The following is a 26,809-nucleotide window of genomic DNA, read 5'->3' on the forward strand; positions in this document are numbered from 1 at the left end:
CTCTCGGTTTTCCCCCAGCTGCCCCTAGACGACGTTCCCTCTTACCTTGCAATGTGCTCCCTCCTTCCTGAGAACCAGCAGCATTACCGAAAGCCACCACAGGCGGGTGATGCTCCCTGCCCCGCGGAAGGGCAGTAGGTGGACCCCAGTGGCCAGGATTGCACAGCTGTGCCTGAACAGCTTTCCTTCGGGGCTGGGTGGCTGCTCACGCTTGGTTGCGTGGCACGTCTTCCATCTGCCTGACGAGCTGCTCTCTCTCCTGCTCCCAAGCCCTCTCAGCTGCTGACGGCCATCACGGACGAAGAGATGATGATGGGGGACCCCAAGGAGACGCTCCGGCGGGCCAGCATGCTGCCCTCTCAGGTTGCCGAGGGCCCCAACACCCGCCGCAGCACACTGAGCGCCACTTGGGCCACAGGAGGGGTTGCCACGCGGCAGCAGCGGAAGCGCCTTTCAGACGAACCCCAGACAGGGCCAGGGACTCCTGAGGTGAGCAGCTCTGGGGTAGGCTTAGCTCTCAAGAAGGTCTGGGCCCTGCTCTGCCCCTTCTGTGCGGGCGGTCTGGGCCCCCGAACCTTGTGATGCAGAGAGCCGAAATCTCACAGGCTCTCGAAGCCGAGTGCTGCTGCCCCTGAACTTGGGAGTTCCCAGATGTCTGATGGGGGAGTCTGGACCTCCCACTCCGCTGCTGAGGAAGGCTTTGTGGGCCAGGTGCCCTCCCAGTCGCCCACGCCAGCCTGTTGGGCTCAAAGGAGGCCCTGTGGTGGTTCCTTTCCCTGTTTCTTCCTTGGCTGTTTCTCAGCTGTCCAGGCAGGAGGGCCAGGTTGTCTCCTCTGTCCACAAAGCTGTTGAAATCCCACCCCACCCCCCAATCTTTCTGCAGCCCAAGAAATCGGCTAGTTGCTTCCCCCGGCCGCAGACTCCCAAAGGGCGGACCGAGGATCGCAAGCATGGGGCCCTCCTGGGAGGCAAGAAGCGCAAAGCCCAGCCGGCAGACAAGCAGGTGAGGGCCTTGGGGGCTGGCGGGAGCATGGCCAGAGTGGGAGCGGAGGGGCCTCCTCGGGTCTCCAGGGGGACCCCAGACTCATAAAAGTGGTCCCTCCTCCCCCATTTCCTATGTGTCCCCTGATGCTTAGAGCATGCTTGAAGTCTGTGCAGGAGCCCAGAGTGTCTCGGGAGGGGAAGGTGGCCATTTTAGTTGTAAAAGCTTTTCTAACTTACCTTTTGGCCCACAAGTGCCTCCCAGAGAACAGATTGATTATTTGCCATCAAGTTGTTGTTGACGCCTAGTGACCACACAGGTAGATTTTCTCCGTGATGCTGTGTCCCTAAGTAGTCCTTCAGGTCTTCCAGAGGATGGAGCCCAAATCCAGTTCTCGTACGTGGGAATCTGGTTTTGATCTGGGTCCCACAATTGGGTGCTGTTCCATTTATTCATTTAATTGTTTGGAGGTGTGGGCAGCCAACTCTGTCAAATCCGTGGTCTCCACAGGAGACCTGGATTTGGCAAAGCCACTTGTGTTCTTCTGTGAACAGATTTCTGGCTTTTTTTTTCCCCCCCCCGTGTCAGAAGCACCTACCAAGGTGCTTCTGTGTTGAAAGAATTTGCCGGTGACGTCACCGTTGCCCGGGGGATGCCCGAGGGGGCTCCTTCCATGTCCCTGTTATTTTCCCACCAAAGTGGTACCTATTTATCTACTTGCATTTGCATGCTTTTGAACTGCTTGGTTAGCAGGAGCTGGGATAAGTTGACGGGAGCTCACTCCGTCACGCGGCTCGCACTCTCCTGTCCCGAGCTGCCGACTTTAGTGGTCCTCTGACTCAGCGTCTTAACCACTGAGCCACTGCAGCCCCTCAATCAAAATTCAATTTCTGGCTAATTGAATTCCACTTGCGTTCAGGAAGAATTCACAGTGAGGGTGAGGAAGAGGCTTCTGGTGGGCAGGGTTAGGTTTCCTTTGAACTTAAGCTTTTTTCTCTGTAAGACAAGGAAGCAAAGGTGGAGGGGGATTGTGGGAACAAGCTTATGAAAATGGCGGAAGCAGCTCTGGGTGACGGCTGAGACTGGCCATGTGGGACACAGTGCTCCTTGGAGGAGGGTGCTGTCTTGGAGAGGCAGCATTCAACCTCCTCCCAGTGGGTTTACTTTGCAGGGACTACAATCCCTTTGGGGGGATGGCCCCCTGCCCCCCAGGTTTTGGAGGCAGACGTGCAGGACCAGATTTGGGCCCATGTACTGTTTTGCGCAGAGATTCCCTGGTTGGTTTGGCATGAAGCCCAGTGGGGCATTCCTGACAAAGGGGCCACCAAGCAGGCCTTCCCTTGGTGTAGGGCAGCATTTCTCTACCTTGGCAACTTTAAACCGTGTGGACTTCAACTTCCAGAATTCCCCAGCCAGCATGGAGTCCACACGGTTTAAAGTTGCCACGGTGGAGAAATGCTGGCATAGGGGCTGGCATCACTGGGCCCTGCAGGGCGGTTGCCCAAGGAGATCCCCGCCTGGCCAAGAGGCTTGGCTCCTTGCCTCCATCCCCACAGTCTGTTCTTGATGTGGGGTTGATCTTCTGGGTCTGTGACGCTCTGCTGGTCTCTGTAGCTGCTTCAACAGGATGGTTGTAACTGAGAAATACCTGGGGAAAAGTCCCCTAGGATGAACCTTGATGGCTCTGAGCAAGATTGATTGATTGATTGATTGATTGATTGATTGATTGATCATGTGCCATCAAGGTGGTGTTGGCTCATAGCAACTGTGTAGATTTCTCCAGGAGGCTCTATCCTCAGCCTGGTCCTTCAGATCTTCCAACGGTGTGGCCAACACATCTGTACAGGTAGTCCTTGCTTAACTATCACAATTGGGACTGGAATTTTGGTTGCTAAGCGAAGCAGTCATTAAGCGAATCCAACTCAATTTTACAACCTTTTTTGAAGCAATTGTTAAGCGGATCACCACAGGCATTAAGTGAACCACACAGTTCCCCATTGATTTTGTTTGCCAAAACCCAGCCAGGAAGGTTGAAAATGGCAGTCGTGTGACTATGGGACACTGCCATGGTCATAAATACGACCAAGCACCCAAAATCACAATCACAATGCTGAGGGGATGTAAGTGTGAGGTTGCAAGTGTGAGGACACGTTGTTTATTCGTTCAGTCGCTTCCGACTCTTCGTGACTTCATGGACCAGCCCACGCCAGAGCTTCCTGTCAGTCGTCAACACCCCCAGCTCCCCCAGGGACGAGTCCGTCACCTCTGGAATATCATCCATCCACCCTGCCCTTGGTCGGCCCCTCTTCCTTTTGCCCTCCACTCTCCCCAGCATCAGCACCTTCTCCAGGGTGTCCTGTCTTCTCATTATGTGGCCAAAGTACCTCAGTTTTGCCTTTAATATCATTCCCTCAAGTGAGCAGTCTGGCTTTATTTCCTGGAGGATGGACTGGTTGGATCTTCTTGCAGTCCAAGGCACTCTCAGAATTTTCCTCCAACACCACAGTTCAAAAGCATCGATCTTCCTTCGCTCAGCCTTCCTTATGGTCCAGCTCTCGCAGCCATATGTCACTACGGGGAACACCATTGCTTTGACTATGCGGACCTTTGTTGTCAGTGTGATGTCTCTGCTCTTCACTATTTTATCGAGATTTATCATTGCTCTTCTCCCAAGGATTAAGCGTCTTCTGATTTCCTGGCTGCAGTCAGCATCTGCAGTAATCTTTGCACCTAGGAATACAAAGTCTTTCACTGCTTCTACATTTTCTCCCTCTATTTGCCAGTTATCAATCAAGCTGGTTGCCATAATCTTGGTTTTTTTGAGGTTTAGCTGCAAACCAGCTTTTGCACTTTCTTCTTTCACCTTCATCATAAGGCTCCTCAGTTCCTTACACGTTGTAAGTTGTTTTTTTCCCAGCACCGTTCTAAGTCCAAACCATCACTAAACGAATGGTTGTTAAGTGAGGACTACCTGTAATTGAGTGCATCCATCTGCTGCTGGCCATCTTCTCTTTCCTTCCACACGTGGCCTAACGATAAAGAATAATGTGCTGTCCCCCCTCTCCCCAGCCTGAGAGGCGTCAGTCGCTGGCGTTCAGCATTCTGAACACACCGAAGAAACTGGGGAACAGCCTCTTGCGCCGTGGGGCCAATCGGAAGGTGACTCCTAAAAGCTCCCCCCGAGGTGGCAGCCGGAGGTCTCCCAGGACAGCTGCGACTTCGAAGGGCAAGGTAAGGGGGGGGGGGCGGAGCCCCATGTTGCCCTGCTTGGTGCGTTTCCCGTTGTAGCCCTCCATGGCCCACCCTCCCCGCCACATCCTAGCTCCAGATCTGAGCCGAAGGTGCATTTTGCTGGATGTTCTGCCGAGCCACGTTTGGGTGTGTGTGTGTGTGTTTAATCAACATTCTAACAAAACACGCAAGTATAGAGTTAATCGGGCAAGAAAAGAACATGGTCTTTCTCCTTCCTCTTGATGGAGAGCAGCCTCTCAACAGGGGCTTGGCCATTTGGTGGGGGAGGGGAAACTCCAGCTCAGCAGACGGAGGAGGAGGGGGCCCAGTGCCAGGGTGACAGAGAAGGGGGGGAGCAGTGGATTCAGCCTCTGCCAGACGGCAAGAGAAGGTGTTGCGGGAGGCTCCTCGTTCTCCTCCCCCAAGACAAACCCGGGTTTCCGAGCTGGGCTGGGTTCTTTTTCTCCTCCTCCTCCTGCTCTCAGCTGCCCAATTTGGGCCTGTGGACCAGGGATGTCCCCCGCCCCCCAAAATCAGGCCCTCCTGAACATCACTTGCTTCCACAGGTCTCAGGGGCGGCCACAGCAGGCAAGTGCGCGCCTGCCCGGCCCTGCAGTGTTGCATGCACCTTTCCTGTCGGGGCGCAGCAGAGGCGCACGCACTGGTCCTCTCCTTTCTCTCCCACGTGGTGTGCTGGTGTCTGGATTTAAGCACCAGAGCACTGGGGGTCATAGGGGGTGTCTGTGTGCGTGAGAGACGGTTCTCTTCTGATACACGCTTGCTGATTTGCCGCAGTCCGTTGTGGCTGTGGGTTTCCCGAGGTTCCCTCGCCAGGCTGGTCTGTGGCTGGGCCTTTGCGCTGCCCCCCTCCACTTCTTGGGGGGGGGTGGGCAGCAGAATTTGCCCGAGGCTTGCCCTGCCCTGCTGCCGGGCTCCCCCACTCCTCCCCCCACCCCAGCAGCCCAGATGGGCGGCCCACCCCCACCAGTGCCTCCTCCTCTCCTGCAGGCCAGCTCCAAGTCGCCGAATTAACGCCCTGGTCTCCGGCTGCCGACTCCGCCACGCACCATCCCTCCCTGGAGGAAGGGGAGCGAGGGGCCGATGCTTCTCTGCCGCTGCCACCACCCGCGTCCCCCTGCAGCCTGTCTCCTGCCTGGAGGAGGCCCAGGAGCAGCACCTTCTCGCCCGGAGGCCCCTTCCGCCCCCACCCCGTCCCCGCATGGGTGGAGAAGGGGTGGCCTCCTGTTCACAGCCTTCGTGAGCATGTGTGCCTTCCTCTCCTTGCCCCTCTTGCCCTGGGGAATTGGGGCACTCCCCAGACTATGGCAGGCCCCGTCCCTGTGCCAGCCTTTGCCCCCGGAATCGAGGTATGATTGGCCCACGGCCGGAAGCCCCGAAGTGCGTCCCAAAGAAATCTCACCGGCCTTTTCTGCCAGCGGCCTCCTCGCACGAAGCTCGGCCTTTCCTACTGGCCGAGGAAGAGCCCCTTGTGCCAGGGGTTGGTGTCTCAAGGCCTTGGGGGGGCTCCTCCCTTGTGTTAATGCTCCCCTTGCAGCGTTTCTCTTTCCTCTCGGCTCCCTGCGCTTCCGGGAAGGCTCAGCTGCCGGGCAAGAGATGGGGCAGGGAGTGAAGGGGGTCCCTCTGCCGCGCCTGCTTCCTAGCAGTGCCAGCCTTGCCTGGGCGCTGGGAGATCGTGCCCTCGCAGGGGAAGGGGGCCCTGCCACCATTCCTTAGAGGAGGGGTGGGAAGGGCTTGGGCACACACCTCTCTTTCTCTGGCAGCTTTACTTAGCCACGTTGCTTTGTGTTGCGCTCTGCAGAGCCTGGGTTGGGGCTGGGGGGGTTCCAGGTCGGGGAGCCATGGGGGCGCTGCCAGAAGCTCACCCAGAGCAGGTGGGTGGTGAGCCTTTCGCTGTCGGGGTCAGGAGTGACCCTGGGTGGGACATCTGATGGGGCGTGCTTCTGCGCCAGCCCCGTGGTCACAGCTGAGCATCACCCAGAAGCCGCGGGGCTGCCCTCTTTGGGTCCGGGGGCTGGCGAAGGAGTGTTGCTAGCTGGGTGGGGGGTGGGCCCCAGGCCTGGAGGGAGGGCTTCTGCTGCTGCTCCTCCGCAGGAGAGCTCCCTGGCCCAGGCTGACGTGCTCTCCCCACACAGGGGCTGCCCGAGGGGCCCTGCCCTCCCTATGGTGCCGGGGAGGCCCTGGCAGAGGAAGGCTCCCGGGCCGGGGTGGGGGGCACTGCCCAAGGGCCTCCCCTGCTTGCAACCCTCTACTACTCGCCTTCGTAGAGACTTTAGCAATCAAATGTGTCATTTTAAATAATGTTTCTACTTGTAAATAAACGGTATTTTTCTCCCAGTAGCGGTCTGGTGGCGGCTCTCCGTGATTCTCTTCCCGCCTCCTTAGAAGCCCGACCCGTTGGGGTCTGTGGGGCTGGGACTTGGTGGCCTCAGTTGTGGTGTTCGAGGACCAGGCAGAGGGGTGCAAGGAGCAGGTCTGACCTGCAGCGCAAGGCCGGTGGCCCGGCCAGCAAGAAAGGTCTCTTGCGCTTATGCAGAGCGCAGCTGCGAGCAAGTTCCCTCTCAGGAACCTTTCTCAGGCCTTGAATGGAAGGAGAGGAGTGTCTGTGGATGGCACCGCAGCTGTGGCAACAGACATTTGCCTCTACGCGCTAAGGGTCCGGAGAGGCTCTTTCAATCAGGCAGAGCTAGGACAAAGCATAGAAAAACGGCTTCTCCATTTGCAGGCTCTGAAGGGTATACAGGAGCCTCGTATGAGATATTTAAGGAATGGCTTTCATAATCTTCAGCTGGCGAAGTCACGTGAGCAAAGCTGAATGTTCTTGCTCAAGGTCTGGTCCAGGGTTTCCCAACCGGGGCAACTTCAAGATGGGTGGACTTCCAACTCCCAGAATTCTCGGAGTTGAAGTCCACACATCTTAAAAGTTGCTAAGGTTGAGGAACTCTGGTCTAGTCTGACCAGCTTTAGATGTCTCGTTTGTGGTCTTGGCAAGGTGACAAACCTTCTCAATTGTTGACCTCCCCTGGGCCTGGCCCAAGACCCGAGGGAAACCGCCTGGCTGGTTTGTGCAAGCAGACCGTGTTTCATGCCGACGACAAAAGGGTTGGCTAAAAGGACCTCCAGAGGTCATCAGGGGCAACTTAGGAAAACGGCTTTTCCAAAGAGGGGAGAGAATACTAGAAAAAGTTTTGATGGGAATATTGTGAAGCTTTACACAATAAAGATTTCTTCAGCAAGCGGAGCTCCTGAGCCGGGGGGACAGGGCTGCCCTGGACCCGCCATCGGGGAGAATCCGGAGGGCGGAGGAGCGTGGAGCCCCAGGGGTTCTCTCCCGGGGGAAGGGGGCACAGGGAAACACACACACACACCCCGTTCCGGAGCTGCCGTCCCAGAGGGGCTCCAGAACATGGCTGCTCAAAGGGGTGCAGGTGTGAACAGGAGAGCTGGGGAAGGGCCACAAAGAAACCCCTGCTCAGGGCATCGCTAAAGCTGCTGGGAGGGAGGTGGTTTACCCCTGCTTGTTGCCAATTTTGAACCATCATTTGGGAAAACTAGCTTCACCCCCCTCTTAGCTAGCATTAAAACAAAGAACATCATGGCCCTTAGATTTCCGTTTTTTAATCTGAATGATATGAACGTGGCAAGGAGGAGATGAAACATTTTACAGAAACAGAGAACTTCTGGAGCGACATCCTTTTGCAACCTGGGCTTTTCAAGCATTTGTAACTTTCCTTCTTTGCACCAAAATGGGATGCAAGTCAAAGGAAAGCCAGACCCTCTGGGGAGGGGGATTAAGCCATAGACCTCCGATTGTGTCTCTGACCACTTTTGCAGTCTTTCCAGGAATCTCTTGCCAGCTCCCCAGTTTTTCCAGTGATGCTGCAAAATACACTGGTACAAATGCACAAGTCAGTGGGGGGAAATGGAATGGGGGACTCTGGATATGCGGGGAACAGCTGTTTAAAATCCTCAAAATAACTTTTGCTCATCGGGTTGTCTTTTTTTTTTTCCCCTTCCCTTTTGGGGGACTTTATTCCCCAGTCTTCCAGTGAAATCACTCTATTAGACCAGCGTATTCCCCCATCTTGGCAAGGCCTTCAGCTGATGGAGCAATTGGGGACGGGGGAGAAAGAAGGTTGCTGAAAGGACCCAGCGAAGCCAAAGTGACTGTCCTCCTGCGTCCACTCCTGTCCTGTAGCCTCTTGTCCCTTGGGAGCCACGAAATGGGGGGGGGGGTTGGTGCCATCAATCATCATACTTGAATGCAGCTGGTTTTCCCTTTCCAGGGCTTGCTAGTTCTCTGGGGCACGAAGACAGTCTGGACTGCTCTGTTCTGGTAGAAGGAATAAAGTAGCACCAAGATGGACTTCAGGCGGTCTGAAAGGTCAAGGCCACCAAGACTGCCATCCCTATGGAGCCACCGCAGCAGCAGCCCAGAGCCGACCAATGCTGGTCTGCCAAAGCGGGGGGAAGGCTGCCAGAGGTGGTGGGGAAGGGGGCAGTGGGCTGCCCTGCGTGCGCCGCCTCTTGGGTGAAGCTCCTTTCTTGGAGTGGTGGGCCCAGGGGTCAAATTGCCACCTGGGTTGCCAGCTTGGCTGCAGATGGGAAAGGCCCGTTCCATTTTCAGGCAGCGATCCCTGAAAATGGATTTTGCCCTCTTGAATTCTTGTTGGAGGGTTTAACCTTACAATGTCCTTTTGGGAGAAAAGACCTGGTCCCCAGGCCCTAAAAGGGGTGCTGGAATGCAAGAGTAAGGGTGGGGTGGGGTGGGGTGGGGTTAGCATATAAAAAAGATAAATGAGTGGTGGTGGTGGGGCAAGAAATCAAGGACTGCGGAAAAGGGGGAGAGGAAGATGCTTTTCACTGTTGCAATATTACATGGGAACCTGGCTTGTCCAAGGAACCAAGGGTGCGTGTGTGTGAGATTTGGGATGGCTGAAAGAGCCGTCCTCAACAAAACAAGTGAAGGGAAATGCTGGCCCCAGACGGCCCCTGCCAACTTGGGTGGCTTTTAAAAGGGGAGCAGAAAGCTGTCATGAGGACCATCTGTTACATCCAGCAGGATGAGAGGCTGGGGGGGTGTGCATACGTGCAGTTGGGGGGAGACATTATATAAACGTGCTGTTCCACTGTTGTAACTGTGAAATTAGAGGTTGCCTTCCCCCCTCCAGTGCTGGGAAGCCTGGATCTCACATGCCACCTGTGGGCTTCTCAGAGGAGCGTGTTGGGTCCACAGCCCTGTTCTTTGGTCTCTTGCCTTATTTTAATTGAAAGGGCAAAGTGGGACCCCTGCTCTTGAGGGCACCGCTGGTCAGGGAGTCTAGGTATTCAGAGGACTTGCATTGATGCCCTTGCTTGGCAAGGGCAACCACCTTTTCCAGACCCAGGGTACTGAGCGATGGATCCATCCTCAGGGATACTGAGTGGGATTGGTGTTTACTAGTGGTTAAGGCGCCAGGCTAGAAACAAGGAGGCTGTGAGTTCTAATCCTGCCTTGGGCACAAAAGCTGGCTGGGTGCCCTTGGGCCAGTCCCCCTCTCTCAGCCCAACTCACCTCACAGGGTTGCTGTTGTGGGGAAAAGAGGAGGAGGAAGGAGTGTTAGGGATGTTTGCCGCCTTGAGTTATTTATAAAGATAATAAAGGTGGGATAGAAAATCAAATAAATAACTTTTGCCCGGTCCACCAAAGCCAGGTTCCAATGGAATTCTCAGCACTTCAGCTTCTATGTGATCCTTATGTGGGCCATGAAATTTGCACGATCAACACCTCTCTGAGGTGGAAGGGTGTTGGCACCTTGGAGACCGAGCATTCCCTCACCTTGCGCTCTCCCGCTAGTCTCGTGGTGCTCGGCCTCCGCCCCCTTTTGCATCCTGATAGTCCCACTTGATGACCTTCCGAACTACGCCTGAGGGATCAAGGACGATGCACTCGAATTTCGTGTGGAAGTCCTGCTCCTTGAAGGAGTTGAAGATCAGCTCCCGGGTCAGATCTCGGTCTTTCTCTCTGTGGGAAATGAGCACAAAAGGAGCTGAGGAAGAACAAAGGCAACTAGCACAACCATCATGGGGATTAGAGGTCGGGCATCTGAGAGTCCTGAGAATGTCACGGGGGTCTTTGGAAGAATGGCGGGGAATTTAGGTCTCTCTGGGTTAAAAGCTTCAGCATTTACTCACATGGTGGCCTCTTCCTTCACTGATCCATCCGGGTACAGCTTGTCCACAAAAGTACTATTAGCTAGCCAGTACATGATGCCACTCTCTGGGAAAATGGTATAGCCCTTGCAGGGGACATGAAACTTCTGCCCTGAGAGCAAGAAGGAAAAGCATTGCGTTTGTTCATCCATGGAGGAGTCAAAAGAAACACAGATGCCACTTAGCCTCCTCCCTGAGACCCCACCCAGTTGATCAGGAGAGGGTATCACGGCCGTCGCACAGTAGACCTGCCACCCTGCAATCCCTCCCCCAGAAGTGGAGCGTCCTCCCAACCACACCACTAAGCTGCTTCCTGTGGATTTAAGTGTGTGCAATGGAAAAGCACAGACGGGGGTCCAAGGTGGGGCTACCTGAGATTCCTTAATGATCCAGCCCCTGCTTGCCCAACACATGGAGGCATTTGCCTCTGAACGTGGAAACTCTGCTTGGATTCACAGGGAATCTGTCGCTACTGTCTTCTCCCACCCTCTCAAGGGTCTAAGGTGGGTCCGGCAAGGGCCAAAGAGGCATTTGTTGGCTTCCCCAACGTGCATCAAGCAGGAGGGGGCTCACCTAGCTGCATCAGAAGGAATCAAGAGGCACCAGGAGGACCAGTAGGTCTGCGACCAGCAGCCCTTCCTTGGAGCGGGGCTCCAGGTCACTGAAGTCCACCTCACCAGGCTGATGCTCTTTAAAGGGCACCAGGCTGCCCCCTCATTCATAAAGACAGAGCCCCTCTCCCTCAGGCTGCAGCTGGGCCCCCTTCTTGGGGGTGAACTTCTAATGCTTTCTCAGGACCACGCAAAGGGCCAGACCTCTCTGCACATGTGCTGAGCTTTGGGGCAATTTTCCTTGGACAAATAGATCTTCCTGGAAGCTTCACAGAGGTGGAAGGTTCCTGCCTGTTGCTATCCAGCCTTTGGGGGTGCCTCTATGTGCAAGGGAGAGGCTGATGTTGGGTGCTGGGCAACCCCAAAGGGTGGGGAAGGAAGCCTTGCTGGTACTGGAGCAGCCCCCCCCCCGCCCTCCTTCAACCAGACCCAGCTTGCTCGGATTGAGCCCCCCCCCCCCGCACCCAACCCTCCCTCTCTGCCTGCAGACCCTGGCGGGGCTCACCGATGGAAGGCCTGTGCTGGAGAGCGGAGGAGATGTGCGACCTCGTTTTTGCTGCTGGAGCTGAAAAGAGAGCAGGGTTGATTGGGGCTCGGTGATGTGACAACCCACGTCCCCCCCAGGCTCCCCCCTCTAGGACTCCTGCAGGAGAAGGGCTGTGTCAAGTCTTTGTGTCTGAAGTCTGTGGGACAGCAGAAACCAGGAGGGGCCTGGGAGCCCCTTTTCCGACACCCCTCTTATGAAAAGGCAGGCGCTTGTGTGAGCGGTAAAGCACTTTATCCAGTGCGTGGAGGGGCTGGACTGACGGAGGATCTGGATTGCCGTCTGTCCTGGAGCCTGCCCCTGTGGTGCATAACCGCCCTGTCCCTCCCTCCCTCCCTCGTCCCTATTTAAACCCTAGAAGAGCCTCGCTCCTCTCAGCACCTGATGCCTTGTAGCTACTTTGGTTGGTGGGAAAGGGGCTCCCAGGCACTGACTGCAGAGCTTGGCTTCGTGCCTTGCCAAGGACTGGGTGGGGGTCGGGTCCAGATTCACCCCGGTGTCCGGCTCGGCAGGGGGCAATCCCTCCGGGCGACCCCGTGGCCCTACCTTGGGTGGAGGTGGACACGCAAAGCAGAGTCAGCAGGAGGCAGCCAGCGAGGGGCCGGGCATCTGGAAAGAGAAGGGGGAGATCAGTGGGGCCTGCAGCCGCTGCCTCCAGGCTGCTTTTTGGAGGAGAGCGAGGGGCTTCTTCCCCAGGGGGCATGGAGGGGCTGTGCCTGCACACGGCCTGCTGCCTTTGACCCCCGGAAGTGCTTGTGATGGCTTGTCCAAAATGGGGTGATGAAATGGGACCACCCCCACAAGAAGGGAAGATTGGAGCCAGCCTGGTTTCAGAGCCCCAGGTCAGTTTAAAAGCTCTGCCCCAGCTCCCTCCTGATGGGTCTCAGGGTGCTGGCCCCTCTTAGGGCAGGAAGGCCCCGCCGGCTGCCTGGCATCAGGGATCGAGCCTGCTATGTGGGGGGCCAGAGACCTCCAGAGACAGGGCCCACAGAGTGTGCCCAGAGTCACTTTCCCTCTCCTCCGAACAGGAGGGCAGGAGAATCTGTCCCTCCATGGACTCAGCTGCAACACTGACAGAGAAGTCAGTCTCTGGGAACTCGCATGGTTAGGATTCCACCCTCTGCCCATCAAAATGCAATGTCTCCAGGGGAAGAAGGCTGCCCAGCATCACAGCCAATTCTTGCAACGTCTGCTGCGCTCCAGGTTGGCTCCATTTTTGCAGACCAGGTCTGCCTGGTTGCAGCCCCTGCCCTCTGGAACAGCATCTTCCCTCCGAGAGACATCTGGTCCCTGTCCTGGCCACGTTTAAGGGAGTCCTGAACGCGTGGCTCTTCCCCCAGGCATTGGGTAGGTGAGTGGTGGGTCCTGTGTGTTTGGTTGTTTTCAAAGGGCCGCTCGTCTTCCGGACCAGTGTTCCCCAACCGTGGCAACTTTCAGATGTGTGGACTTCAACTCCCAGAATTCTCAGCAATGGCAATGATGGCTGGGTGATTCTGGAGATCGAAAGTCACAAGCCTGGGAAATATTATTCTGGATGCTTGGATTTTTCGCGGTATTCTTGGATTGTTTTTACCTTACACCACCCACTGTTGTTTAGAATTGGATGGCCTTATATATGTTCTAAAATAATACATAAGCAAAATAATAAAATCCCCAGTCAAGCCTCACCAGATGCCCTTTTATCTTTTTCAAAAGAGACAATAAAAAGCTAGGAAGGGAACAAAAACAGCAGAACACATCTCACAAACCATGGACAGACTCCACCAGAGTTTTGACTGGGAAACTCTGAGCATCCTAGGTAAAGGTAAAGGTTTCCCTTGACATTAAGTCCAGCCGTGTCCGACTCTAGGGGGCAGTGCTCATCTCCGTTTCAAAGCCGAAGAGCCGGCGTTTGTCTGTAGACACTTCCTCCGTGGTCATGTGGCCGGCATGACTAAACAGAACGCCGTTAGCTGCCCGCCGAAGCGGTACCTATTAATCTACTCACATTGGCATGTTTTCGACTGCTAGGTTGGCAGGAGCTGGGACTAGCAATGGGAGCTCACCCCCATCACACGGATTCGAACCACCGACCTTCCAATCGGCAAGCTCAGCAGCTCAGCGGTTTAACCCGCAGCACCACTGCGTCCCTATCTGAGCATCCTAGACCAAGCCAAATCCAAAAACACTAGGGAATTCCTGGAAGCCTGGCACTCAGACACATCTAGACACATGGAGATAAACCACATTTACACACCAATCAAGAGAGACAATAAAACATAAACAGGCAGCAAACCCCACCCTCCCTCGCACTGATGATGTTACCTAATTGGGTAAAGAAACGTCTGCAAGCAAAGCACCAAGCTCAGAGAGCACCAAGGACTCCACACTATCAGATGTCCTTCAGTGTCCTAGGGCAGCTTGCATAACAATTTAATTGAAGAGGACAGTAATTAAATTCAACCTATAACTGAATTAATTAAAACGTATAACACATAAACAATAAAAGATACGCATTTTAAAAACAATTGCGGCAAGCACATTTAAAAGATTGACTTATTACTGTACTGAGTGTTATTTCTGGCCTTTCTGTTTATTTGGACTCTTAAAGTGGCTTTACCACAGTAAAAAAAAAATGGACGGTATAAAATGGGACCAAATCAATATGAGTAAACCAGCATTAAAATGATGGAAACAGTTAAAAGCTTGTGGAAAGAGAAATTGTAATAATTTAGGATATGAAGATGCCTGGTTGAATTTTAAAAAATCCTGGCTTTGTGTGAGAGAGGGGGCTGGAACCAAGCCAAACCTCTCCCCTTCTCCATCCCTACAATTTGGCAGGAATCCCACCACAAATGCACACAATGGGGAAATCAAGGGCCAGCAGCTTCATGTTCTTCCGTGGCCGGTCAGGCGTCTGCCTCCCTCCCACTGAAAGGACGGCTGGCCTTGCCTAGCAGGGCTGAAATGCCGGCTCCGGCCAGCGTCCCCACGAAGGCTTCAGTTGCATGGCGGGGAGCGCCAGCGGATCGGGACCCTGGAGAATCCTTTGCCAGCTTGTGCCAAGGCTTGAGGCCGGGGGGTCGCCACCTTGGCAACTTCAAGGCGTGTGAACTTCAAGTCCTCAACCCTTGCTGGCTGGGGAGTTCTGGGAGTGGAAATCCACAGCCTTAAAGTTGCCCAGGAGGAGAAACCCTGGGCTGGGGGTTGCTCGAGATCCCCTGCTGGAAACTGCCTGGCGGGCTCGGTCGCTGCGGTCCGCGGACCCGCCCGAGCCTGGCTTCCCGTGCCGCTGCGCCCGGGCGGTCGGGGCGCGGTCCGGTTGCCCCTCTCTCGGCGCCGGGGCGGGGGACGGGCGCCGCAGGGCCCCGGCCGGCTGCCCCGATCCTCTCCCGCGGCGGGACCAGACCTCCGCGGCCGCCCCGCGGGCGGGCCAGGCGAGGCGGGGCCCGTCCGGTGGAGCCCCGCCTCCGCGCCCGGCCCAGGTGTGCGCCCCTCGGAGCGGCTGTTCCTTACCGGGGGCCGAAGGCGGCATCGCTCCCTGGTTCGCTCGGGGCCAGGCTGGGCGACGGAGCGGGCGGCGCGCGGGGGCGCTTTATAGCCATGCCTTCGAGGGAATTCTGCAACTCGCCGGTTTCGGGGTGACTCACCGGGGAAGCCCCTCCCGCCGCCGGCCGCAGCCGGAAGAGCCCGCGCGCGAATCCGCGCCCGACCACCTTCCCGGCCGGGCGGCGGGCGAGGCGAGGCGACCCGCGCGTCGCACCGGGCCCCGCCCGAGAAGCCGCGACCTGGCCCGCCGCTCTGCCGCGTGGCCGGGCTTCTCTAACCCGCAGGGATTGCTCCCCGCCGCCCGCCAAAATCCGCCGCTCTCGCCGCCTGCCTTCCCAAGCAACTCTGCCCGTCTTCTACGGCTCCGGGAAGAGCGTTTCACTGCGTGGCTCCTCCGGACGCTGGTCTTCCCGGGACTGATTTATTCCTTTCATTCGCTTCTGGCTGCCTCTTGCCCAAGATCTCAAGGTGGCGCGTGTCATTCGTCTTCCAATTTTTCCCCACAACAACCTCTGTGGCTGTGGGGACTTGAATCTGGCCCTCCCTGTTCCTCAACCAGCACCTTCACTACACCCCACTGTGGCTGTTTCCACCCCATGAGTGACTTCCTAACTTAGCCCGCTTCCTGATAATTTTTTTATTTATTCGTTTTCCATCCTACCTTTATTATTCTTATAAATAACTCAAGGCGCGAACATCCCTAACACTCCTTCCTCCTCCTCTTTTCCCCACAACAACAACCCTGGGAGGTAGGTTGGGCTGAGAGAGAGGGACCGGCCCAAGGGCACCCAGCCGGCTTCCGTGTCTCAGGCGGGACTAGAACTCTCCTACTACGCCCAATTGGCTCGTGGGCTGAGAGAGCGTGACTGGCGCAAGGTCACCCAACCAGCTTTCAGGCCTGTCTCCTGGTTTCTCACCCAGTGCCTTAACCACTAGACCAATGTCCCCAATATTGCAACTTCTCCAATGAAAGGAGTTTTTCCAGCCCCTCAGTTATTGGGGTTGTGCCCAGATTTAACCTGGGTTTCCCTGTCATTTAGCCACAGCTTGTTTTAACCATAGTTTTACAAATAAATTTTGACTGGAGAGGACAGTGTGGTCATGTAGGGTGAGCCAATAGACTCAGAGAATTTTTCTTTTTGTTTCAAATACCGGGAGCTACTTTCCCCCCAATGATCCTTAGTGGGGGCTGGCCTGAGATCCAGTTTGTGTCTCCTTACTGCCCCGACCCCCTTTGCCTCCCCCAACAGGTGGCTGGCAAACAGCTGGACAAGTCTTCTTAGCCATGAGACAAGCACAAGGTCCTGGGGACATAAGTTAGAAAAAAGGATGCCTCGAATTCAGCTTGACCCCAAGGACATTTGAGCTACAATGCAGGACTGGTGTGCTTTTTTCTGGTATGTTTTTCAGTCTCCTGTCAACTCAAGGATTTCCTTGTGGTCTCTCATCCAAGTGCTAACCAGGCCTGACCCTGCTTTCCTTTTGGAGCTGGCCAGGTGCCACACTCACTGTAGATAAAAAAGCAAAGTCTCCCTCAAGCCCTGGTAACCCCAGGGCCACCAACGTATAATCTTAGGGCAGGGGTTAGGCGCTGCCTTCTCCCAGTCTAGCCCAGTGCCGTAGGATTTCCTGATGGTTCCCCATCCAAGTTCTGACCAGGCTTGACTCTCCCTTGCTCTGTGAGGTTTGCCAAGGTCCATCTGGCGCCACTGTCCAGTCATGGGAACGGGGTATCGCAGGTTCTGCCAGGCCATGCCAGGGAAAACCAGAGGGGACCTGGGTTAAGGGCAGGTGCCTGCCCCAGCCACCCGAATTCCATCTGGGCCCAAGGTGGGGAAAGGCGGATGCTGGGAGGTGTGAGCCCCCCAGGGTGGGAGTTCCTGGAGCCCTTGGAGCAGATGCAGGGGATGAAGACCATCCCGGGGACCTTTTTCTTGCCCTCCAGTGAGCCAGCACGGCAACAGCCAGTTGCTCTTAACCAGGGCACCAACCAGATCATGGAATTACACTCTGGAGGAGCTCCGGCTGGTCCGGTTGAAGTCATCGCTCAGTCACAGCTCACAAACCCTGATGCGGAAAGGCCCTGTGCACATTCATTTTCAGTTCCCCAGTGAAGCTGAAAGTCACAGTTCCAAGTGAAGTGGCAGTTCCATGAACCTTCCTTACACAACCCCAGACAGCGTTCTCCTCCTCCGAGCTTCCTGGATTTCTGGAAAGGTGGGCATGGCCAGGAAACGAATCGTGAGAGCCTGCCGGCTCAACTTACACCTAGAGTAAATTAAGGCTCCTTCTCTTGCTTCCCCGCCTCCCCTGGGCTGAGTTCCTGTTTTCTCAAGGGTCCTGTGTTTCCCCTGCTTTCCCAGGGTCTCTTGGACAGGCCCTCCCAGCAGGGCTGCGGGTGCAAAGTCGCTGCCCTGAGCAAAAGAAAGGTGACGTTATTGTCCCTGGAGCATGGTTATCCCCCTGGCTTCCATGGGGTGGGAGCTGTGGAGGGTCGGGCAGTGGCGAACTTACAACTACAATTGGGACAAGAACTTCAGTGACTAAACAATGTGGTCGCTAAGTGAGGCATCATGTGACCATGTCCAATTTTACCACCTTTTTGCCACTGTCGTTAAGTGAATCACATGGTCATTAAACAAATCCAGCTTCCCCCATTGAGTTTGCTTGTCAGAAGCCAGCTGAGAAGGTCGCAAATGGCGATCACGTGACCCCAGGATGCTGCAACTGTCATAAATACAAGCTGGTTGCCAAGTGCCCGAATTTTGGTTACGTGACCACAGTTGTTAAGTGTGAGGACAAATTGTAAGTCATTTTTTTCAGTGCCATCATAACAGTGAACAGTCACTAAACGAGTGGTTGTAAGTCAAGAACTACCTGTATTTTTAGAATGTGACAACCCAGGGGCTGAATTAGCCCACTTTCTGTTGAATTTTAGACTACCCAAGTGGGCTGGTTTGCAAGACCCAGTCAGGGCTAGAACTAAGGAAGCTGGGCTGCTTGTGTGAATGCAGACAACTTAGTCTTTAATCACTTAAGTTTGCTGCACAAATGAAGCCAGAGAGTGAACAGAAGCTGGGTGGGGAGGGGTAATGTGGGAAAGACCTTGGGAGAGGGGCCAAGAGATGCTGCCAAGGGAACAGGCCGATAAGGGAGGGCCTGGCCTGCAGCTGGATAGTGGGCAGGTCAAGAGGCTCAGAAGGGACCATCCCCAGTTTCTCAGGCTGGAAGAGAAATGGTGGTGTGGGGGTGGAGGAGTGTCCTTTCAGACTTGCAAGATTCTGTCAGTGTAGCCTTACATTAAAGTAGAATTAACTCATTTGGTTGTGATTCCTATCTGGTTTACCCCATGAGACCGACAAGCTGGGGGCCTTTGGTGCATGTCCTGGTGTTGCTGAAGAGTCCTGCTTTTGCCAGCTGGCCCCGTTTGACATGTTGGGACTGCAACTCCCAGGATTCCCAGCCAGCATAGAACCCTGCGGTCAGCACCCTTGGGAAGGTGGGGAGGAAGCATGATTTGGTCCCCGCTAAGCCCAGTGGGTGTTTTTGTTCTCTTCATTGCCACAGAGGGAGATGCGGGAGACGCACAGCGCACCTTCATGCATGACAAGAGTGCCAGACAGCTTCTTGGTGGTCCCAGTCCAGCCCCAGCTTGGGCCAAGGGTGCGGCTTTTGGCCTTGAGAAATGGAGCAGCTGAAGAGGAGATGTGGCCAGCGGAAGCCAGAGCAGGAAGCACCTTTTGATGGCTCAGGTATTGCTCTGTGGTATTTCTCTGAAAGCCCCATTTCTCACCCCTCGCCCTGAAAATACACCCTTCACCTTTTGCAAACAAGGCCTCCAGCGGAGCTGCCAGATCTGGGCTGCAGAGAGATGGGTGGCCACCAGATGGCACCCAAGAGGTGACACCAACTTTGCTGCCCTCTCTTGGCCATGGAGAAATCTGCAGCCCTGCTCAGGTGGTCCTTGGGAAGTCCCAGAGCTGCCTCTGACATGTAGATCATCCTCGATTAGGCCTCTGACTTCCAGCGTTCTGCTGAGTGTTATGTTCAGTCTCTCTGACTGGGTAAATCGCATACATTATGGCCATTGCAAGCAATTAGTTAAGTTGTAGCCTAGTTAAAGGTATTGCAACTATATTTTACTGCTGCAATCTATATCCTACTAAAACTCTTGTGTCTGCTTGTAACCTTCAACTGGGTGAAACGGTGCATCATAGGGCAACAATTTTTGAATTAAAGAACCTTAAACGGGCTTACAGAATGTGTCCAAAATCCAGGACCCATGGCTCCTGTGGAATAGAAATTTGGCAGACTTTATAAAACTTTTTACGACACAACGCAAAATGTCAAAAGACATTTCCTGTAGTCAGCTCCTGATGTTTGACCAGGCTGTGCAGTTCAACCTGGGCTACTTCCAAGGCAGAGACATCTCTGAAGGCCTCCCTGAATTTTTAAGAATGTTTCCAGTAGATTAGAAGCGCTGCCATTGTTGAAGGCCCTGAGGAATCTGGTAAGGAAATACTCCTGAAACGATGACCCAACAGGCCATGGCTTGTCTAATATATCTATATCTGCTACTGTGTATTTTGTTTTGGTCTGGGAACTTAAATAATGTGATTTGATGATTTTGATGCACCTCAGTTACTATGATCTGGGGTAGGGTTAGCACTGCTAGGCTGCCAAACTCCAGATGTCCATAAGATGGCAGTCAAGAGAGCATCAGCCAGATATTTGTAGCTCAGATCTGCAGGTAGAGAAGGTTTGGGACAGGAGGCTTTACGTTTCCAGGGGTTCTCCGTTGGTGGGATCTTAAAATCCTGCTCCCTGGGAGAGGCACACTGGATTCTGTGACCCTCCACGATCTATTTGCTTCAGGCAGATGCTGATGTGCCAGTTGCTTCACAAAAAGGACATTGTTTTCTTTCCAGGAACTGGCCCCTTTCCAGAGCTGTGAAACTTCTCTTTTCAGGAAAGGAGGAGCCTCCGCTCCACTTCAGCCTTTGGTTTCAGGGAACTGCCCAGACAGGGAAGAGGCGTTGCTGATTCACTGGGAACCAGCATGGCAGAAGAAAGGCCGCTTATGATGCTGAGGCCACGGAAAATGTGGTCTAGGCCTTGGCAGGCAGGCTGTGCAAGCGCAGCACATCAGAGGAAGGCCGACACGTGCTCAAAACGTCAAGTAAACCCACATTTTTTCTGAGGCACTCTCATTCTGACTGTGGATGTTTTTCAGCTTGAATTAGCCCGCTCTTAGAATTAATTTCACTCTGATATTCCAGTAAAAAGCCAACTTATAAAGAATCGATAATAGTATCAGTCATTTTGAAAATGCTTTGCACCAGAAAAGCAAGATGAAAGGCCGTAACCATCGTTTCCCCCGAGTCAATTAATACCGCCAAGAACAGGCCGGTGACTTAAGACATCTGCCTACTCTTTTCGCCTTAAATAACTCGGGCATTTCTTGAGTTTAGCTGACGGGGAAGGAATCTGAGAAGGAAAGAGAGAAAACGCCTCATCTTGCTCAGAGCAGTTCTGTTCTGGGAACCAACGGCCCGGTGCTCTTCCGCCAGAGAGAACGACGGGCGTCATCGAACGGTGGATGGTTCCACTACTGCACAGAACTTAACATCAGGAAGTTTTTCCTCCTATTTAAATGAAATCTGGGTAGCTGAAACTTAGACGCCTTGCTGAGTTTCTCGTCCTGGTCTCTGAAGCCGTGGAAAAAGCTCTCGGCAGTCTTCCTGCGTATCCCTCCCTCCCCACGATCTCTTCTTCGTGCCTTCTTTCTCCAGGAGATCTTTCTCTTCTTTTGATAGTGTCACGTCCAGTTTCGCAGGATACTAAGTTTTCCTGATTCCTGTGATTTCCTTAAATCCATCTCTTGTCCTTCCCATTCATCTGTTACTCTCAGGTTCTTTGCACTGTTGTGTCGGTGGCTCTTAAACTGCTGGACCTGATTTCCCCTTTTCCTGGTCTCAGATGTCGGAACCCCCCGTCCCCCATCCCTGTTATTTGACACCGGCATCTTCTTCGCAGCGCCAGTCCCAAACCAGATCCTCGACTCACCAACGAGCCATTACAAAGGGCTCCATCACCCCCAGGATATGCCCGCATGGCCCCAGTCGGAGAACCGCTGGCTTCCTGTATCCACATATAACTCCTCATTGCTTCTTGCTCTTCTCTGAGATTTAGGGTTTAATGGAGCACATTTTCTTCTGCCTTTGTTTTCCACATTTGTTCAGCTATTTTTAACTTTTTGGCAGACAGCGGTTTCTCCCCCAAACACACACCCTTTTTCAGACTTTGTTTCTTTGGGGATACTTTTGTTCACTTCCTCTTTAACGATTCCACTCATTTCAGTCTAGAGTCCTTCGGACACTTGGTTTGTCAGATCTCATCCAGTAAATCTACTCCTTACCTTCACGTAATTCAGTGGAGTATCATGTGGTCTAATGATTTTATTTACTTTCTTCGCTTTTAAGGTGCAATTTTACGAGAAGGCGTTTGTGGCCTCATTACCAGGGTTGCTGTTGCTGACTAATTAAGGCTTCTCCATCTTTGCTGGCAAAGCGTATAGACAGCCTGACTTCAGGTATTTGCTATGTACACTGTTCATGTGCATCCTGCTTGTTCTGTACACCAGGGGCAATCTTTCCTGTTATTCCACACGCTGCCTTACTTCCAGTCTCCGTACTTGGAACGCCTTCTTTTCTGGTGTTGGTTGACTAGTAATTGCGAGCTGCTACAGAACGGCTCGTCTTTGGTTTCCGCTGCATCCGTGGTTGGCACATAGACTTGAATCCTTACAATACTGATTGATTTCTTTGGACCAGAATATCATTGGGAGGGGGGCTTGTATCGAAGCACTTCTGTTATTAAGGATGGCTGGTCAATTTCTTCCACAGTCCTCTTGTGTTCCTGAGATGAGCTGACGCGAGGTGACCCATTTCAGTCCATCTGCATTTGCTGATCCCCAGAATCTTGACTTTTCCACCCAGGTAAAATCGGGTTCGCCGTGGTTCTGAGGCTCCAGGTACGAAGAACATGCACGCGGAATCTTTGCAGCACCGAACTTTCCTTCCGCCTCTGGGCATATCAGCCACCGGACATCCGTGCCGCTTCGGCGCAGCTACGTCGCGAGCACCGCCTTTGCCCTCAGCTCTTCACCAGGGAGCCGTCTCGTCTGTCATCTCCTCCTGACAAATAATCTTTCCTTCTAAGCTTAAACTCATGACTCTTCCTCCTTGAGAGCAGCTGCCAAAGCCCTAGAGCAGGCTGATTTCTCTTTCCTACCGCATGCCATCTCCATGTGGCCTTTTCTGAGCAGCACAATCAGAACAAAACAGAATCAAAGCTGTGGCAACAGGGAGCAATTACAGAGGTTCCTGCCCAGCCAGGAGCAGCCAAGGGGCAGGCCGTGGGCAGATCAGGGGCCTTCTGTGGGGCGCTCACGTGCCGTAAGGGGCTGAGGATCACCACCCCTCTGACTCACCCTTCCTAGAACAGGGTTCCCTTTTGCACAGTTGATACATGCCCTGGTGAGCTGTCAAGTACCACTGCCAGTTTCCAGTTGTTCCAGGCCTCATCATATGGTTGTGTGTTGTCAGTCACTCAGTTCTGGAGAAGCCATTTTCAGATGTTGTTTCAGCCCCCCCGAGTCTTTGCTTTCTGGACCGACGGAGCATCGTTGGCCAAATGGGCCACCCAGCTGATCATCCCAAAGTTCAGATCGTGAGTGCTAAAAACAAACAGTGCTGCTTCCCATTCAGACCCTCCGGACAAACTTCGGCTGCGCTTTTTGGCTCAGCCCACTAAGGCGGTCACCCGTACATGTGCATGAGAGAGAGAGAGAGAGATTGACCACCGCTGCCGGGCATGTAAACAGTTGGCCGTGCTGTCTGTCTGCCAATCTGTGCACGAAGAGCCCTTCCCTTTCCTCGTCTTTCTCCCAGGAAGTCTTTTTCTCGCAGTGCCCGACCAGCACGCGGAGCAAAGCTGCCGTGACTGGCAGCCTCTCCGTCACCTTGGGCATAAATGACATTAACTCAGCTTTGATGGGGATCATCTTCTGCTTGGACTGTGTGAAAACTTGAAACAGCCCTTCCGCCCCACCGGTCCTTCAGGGGCTGGCTAACCTGGCTGGGCGATGAGGGTAGTCTTGGCCGTCCCCTCCAGAGCCAGCCATGTGGCAGAAGGCCGGCTTGCGTCCTCTGCCAGCAGAGCGTTAGTGTGCCAGGGAGAACGTGTGACTCTCCTGAGGCCTGGGGATCAGGAGGCTCCCGAGGCACCCAATACGAGCCGTCTGGCCACGGGGGAGCCACCTTCCCCCCACCCAACTACTTAGCGACTATGTGCTGGGTGCCCCATACACAGCTGGGAGAAGGGGGCATCATTAAGGACGGGACCCTGGCCACCCCTTGAGACGCCACCTAACTTCTCACCTCTCCTGCCACCGCCTCTGGGAGGCCACGGGCCAAGCGCCTCCCTTCTGCTGAGGCTGGACGGTGGGCCCAAGAGTTCTGCACCGTGGGCAAAGGGCTTGGCCCCCTCCCGCCTGGTGGTGACTCCCCAAGGAGCATCCAGCTTGGAAAGGCCTCAAGCAGACGCTCTGTGCCAAGACTCTCTCTCCTGGGCTGGACAGCTTATCGGAGGCAGCTCCTTGCTCGGACTGGCCGGAACGGGCTGGTGTTGCTGCTCTTTGAGCCACAGCCAGAAAGAAGAGGGGTGATGAAATCCAAAGGGCAAATCTTGGCTGGTTTCTCAACCGGGAGCCCGTCCTCGTTTCCTTTGGGCTGCCTCCTCTGGGAGGGATCTGTCTGCCCCATGGGTCTGGGCGGAGAGGCACATGGCAGCTGCCCAGCACTGGGAGGTACGGAAGTTGGGGCCAGGTGGCTGATGGCTCAGCTGATATGGTGTGGTTGCTGCTTTATTACAGTTTTATTACAGAATTCATGGGGTGGGCAGTGTGTGTCCATTTGTGTTTGTGTGTGTGTGTGTGTGCGCATCCACCCATCTTTATGTATGTCCATATCAGTGTTTCTCAACCTTGGCGACTTCAAGACGCATGGACTTCAATTCCCAGAATCCCCCAGCCAGCCACATGTCTTGGCCCTTTCTTGGTCATCAGCCGCAAAGGGAAGCAAGTGACATCACTGCTGTTCTGAATTAGTGACTGCATTAACCACCCAGTGGAGTGGAATGAACCATATTTCCATACAGGGAGTCCTTGTTTAGTGACCACAATTGGGACTGGCCACTTGGTCATTAAGTGAAGTGGTTGCAAAGTGAAACCACAACTGTGCTTATGATCTGACCTCAGTTTTCCTTTGCTTTACAGGTTGTAAATGCGAGGATTGGTTGCAAAGGTACTTTTCCATCACCATCGTAGTTGCAAACGGTTGTTAAACAGGGCTCCTTGTAATGTGCGATATGACAGAGAGGGTTTGAGGTCCCCAAGCTGGTGCCTTCCAGATCTACTGGGGCTACAATTCTCTCAAATTCCCAGCCAGTCCCAGGCCCGCTGCCAGGCACCAGAGTGGAGATGCTGGGACCCCGAACAGGAGCAGGCTACATTCTGGGAAACCAAATTTTGGATCTCCACCCTGCTTAGAACTTCATGGAACAGACACTCGGACACCGGCCTACCTAGCAGGGTGGTTTTAAGGCTAAGGAAAAGAGGAAAATGCTGTCTGCCCCTTTTCCTTGTTGGAAGAACAGTTGGGCCCAAAAAATTAGTAGTAATAACAACTGGCGCCTTCAGCCACCTTCAGGATAAAGAGCACTTTGAACTAATTTTGCCGCCCTTTCTATAAATGAACAAAGATAATGGCTGCAAACAGGGTTTTTCAACCAGGGTTCCACAAGAAATCACAAGGGGTTCCCTGGGAGATCATGGTTTATTTTAAAAATTGTTTCAAATTCAGGGAACTTCACATTAAAGAGGTCAGTTTCATTCTTTATTTTCAGTTTAAGGACACCGTTAATGCATCTAGACAGGCCTACCCGTGAAACAAGTATAATAATTTTGCAAGTTCTGGCCTGTCTTGGAGCCCGAGTGTGCAGGGGTTCCCCGAGGCCTGGAAAATATTTCAAGGGCTCCTCCGGGGTCGAAAGGTTGAGAAAGGCTGGGTGCAAAGAATCTTCCCAGGATTCCTTCCTAAGTCCCAGAGTCTTCGTCTGGGAGCAGCAAGTTAAACAGAGTCGACGTTTAAAGTGCAGCAAGTTATGTGTTACCCTATAAAACACAGAAAATCCCTTTCCACAAGCTTTCTTGTGGGCCTCCAGAACAATTAAAGCACCGAAACCGAAAAACCTATGCACAACAAAGTAAAAGGAAAGCAGGGTCAAGCCTTCTGGGGTTCTGTTCCCTGAAACAAAAACCTTTCCTTGGGAAAAAAAAAAACCCATTTCTCTCAAGGCCTGCTGGAAAGCTCAGCTGCCTAGCCTCTTGTAGACAAAGATTAAGCTGGCTCTGCCATTTAAGCCAACGTTGCATTTATTCATGTATTTGATCAATCGCATGTATAGAGCCGCCCATCTCACCAAAAGCGACTCATTTCTTGCTGGCAACCCTGCCAAGCCCTGTCCCAGGCCTGACCATTTGCACAGCCGAGTGTGGATGGTGGGGGTGATGGGGGGGGGGGTCAGAATGGCGCTCGTGTGATCTGAAACCCGCAACTTGTTCTCTCAGCACATCTAGATTTTGGTTTCAAATTAAGTCAGAGGTAATGAAGTTTCCAAAAATGTACTTGCACAACCCCTTAGCTCTGCACGGGATGTTGCACAGGCAGCTTTCCACTGTCAAAGGCCAGGAAGACCAAGCCGGGGAAAATCAAACAGAGGAGCCAATAACTGGGGGTGGGGAGTGCCGTCGCAGGTGGTTCTCACGGTCTTCCACTCGGCGGGAGCTGCTGCTCTGAGGCTGAAAGGCCACGGGGCTGGGCTCAGCTCTGGGGAGCGTGGCCAGGAAGGCGGTGGAGGTCCCGTCTGGTTTCTGCATGGAGAGTCGGACTGCGCAAGTGTGTCTTGGTGGTGCGTGCATGGTGGAGCCGGAGGGGGGGGAGCAGCCAGCCGAGCTCATCCGTCCCTCTCCTCCTTCTCCCTCCCCCTCTTCATTCCGAGCTCCTCCTTGGTCTCCAGCCCTGAGCTAAGGAAGGATCTGGACCGCTTAGGCAGCAGCTCATGCCAGGAAAGGGACCCCGCTGAAGGAGGTGCATGGCCTCTCTCCTCAGGGCTGCAACTAGGGGGGGCAACCGGGGCATGTGCGGGGGGGGGCGCCAAAATGGGTGTGGAATCCATGTTTGCCCTGGGTGACACAGACCCTAGTTGTGGCCCTGCCTCTCCTCCTGCCTGGTAAGCCGGTGGCAGGGAGGCTGGGAGGATTACTCCGGAGTAAAACAGCTGGCGGCAGCCTCCCTAGCTGGTGGGCCCAGAGTGGTGTGTGTTTAGGTGTCCTTTGCAAACATGTTTCCACAGCCCCACAATCAAAATGATTCTTACAGAGAAAAAGCCTGAAGAAAACATCTCTGGTGCAAAGATTAAAAAATGACAAGATTCTATCACCACCAAACCAGGGCAAAAGAGAATAAAAATAACAATACCCAGGGGAGGGATGGTAAGGTTGAACTGAGGCAAGCTCGCCCTTCCAAAGTTTCTGGAGAGGGTTTGGAGACCCTTGTGGGAAGCCTCAGGCTCCCACGTGTG

General features: G+C 54.1%; 2 protein-coding genes across 4 annotated transcripts in view; one reads left to right on the plus strand and one right to left on the minus strand.

Moving 5' to 3' along the window:
- NUMA1 (nuclear mitotic apparatus protein 1) overlaps window positions 1-6,568 on the plus strand; it is a 63,119-nt gene extending 56,551 nt beyond the window's left edge. Inside the window, exons 23-26 of the mRNA XM_063306017.1 lie at window positions 271-489; window positions 884-1,003; window positions 4,052-4,213; window positions 5,222-6,568. Coding sequence (XP_063162087.1) covers window positions 271-489; window positions 884-1,003; window positions 4,052-4,213; window positions 5,222-5,245 — 525 coding nt within the window. The 3' untranslated portion in view covers window positions 5,246-6,568. The remainder of the gene's footprint in view (window positions 1-270; window positions 490-883; window positions 1,004-4,051; window positions 4,214-5,221) is intronic.
- A 1,811-nt stretch (window positions 6,569-8,379) lies between these two features.
- LOC134499364 (interleukin-1 receptor type 2-like) lies at window positions 8,380-15,142 on the minus strand. Of its 3 annotated transcripts, XM_063306059.1 has the most exons (6): window positions 15,074-15,142; window positions 12,125-12,187; window positions 11,540-11,599; window positions 10,406-10,535; window positions 10,050-10,235; window positions 8,381-8,439 (listed from the first exon to the last, which is right to left on the minus strand). In XM_063306059.1, the coding sequence occupies exons 1-5, from the start codon at window positions 15,090-15,092 to the stop codon at window positions 10,064-10,066; spliced, it is 444 nt and encodes a 147-aa protein (XP_063162129.1). In that variant the 5' UTR covers window positions 15,093-15,142; the 3' UTR covers window positions 8,381-8,439; window positions 10,050-10,063. The 3 variants fall into 3 exon arrangements, with proteins under 3 accessions (XP_063162128.1, XP_063162129.1, XP_063162130.1); XM_063306060.1 differs by lacking the exon at window positions 15,074-15,142 and having other exon boundaries at window positions 12,125-12,371; XM_063306058.1 differs by lacking the exons at window positions 11,540-11,599; window positions 15,074-15,142 and having other exon boundaries at window positions 8,380-8,439; window positions 12,125-12,371.
- Window positions 15,143-26,809: the final 11,667 nt, after the last annotated feature.

Source organism: Candoia aspera, chromosome 5, assembly GCF_035149785.1.
Source record: "Candoia aspera isolate rCanAsp1 chromosome 5, rCanAsp1.hap2, whole genome shotgun sequence".
Taxonomy (NCBI): Eukaryota; Metazoa; Chordata; class Lepidosauria; order Squamata; family Boidae; genus Candoia; species Candoia aspera.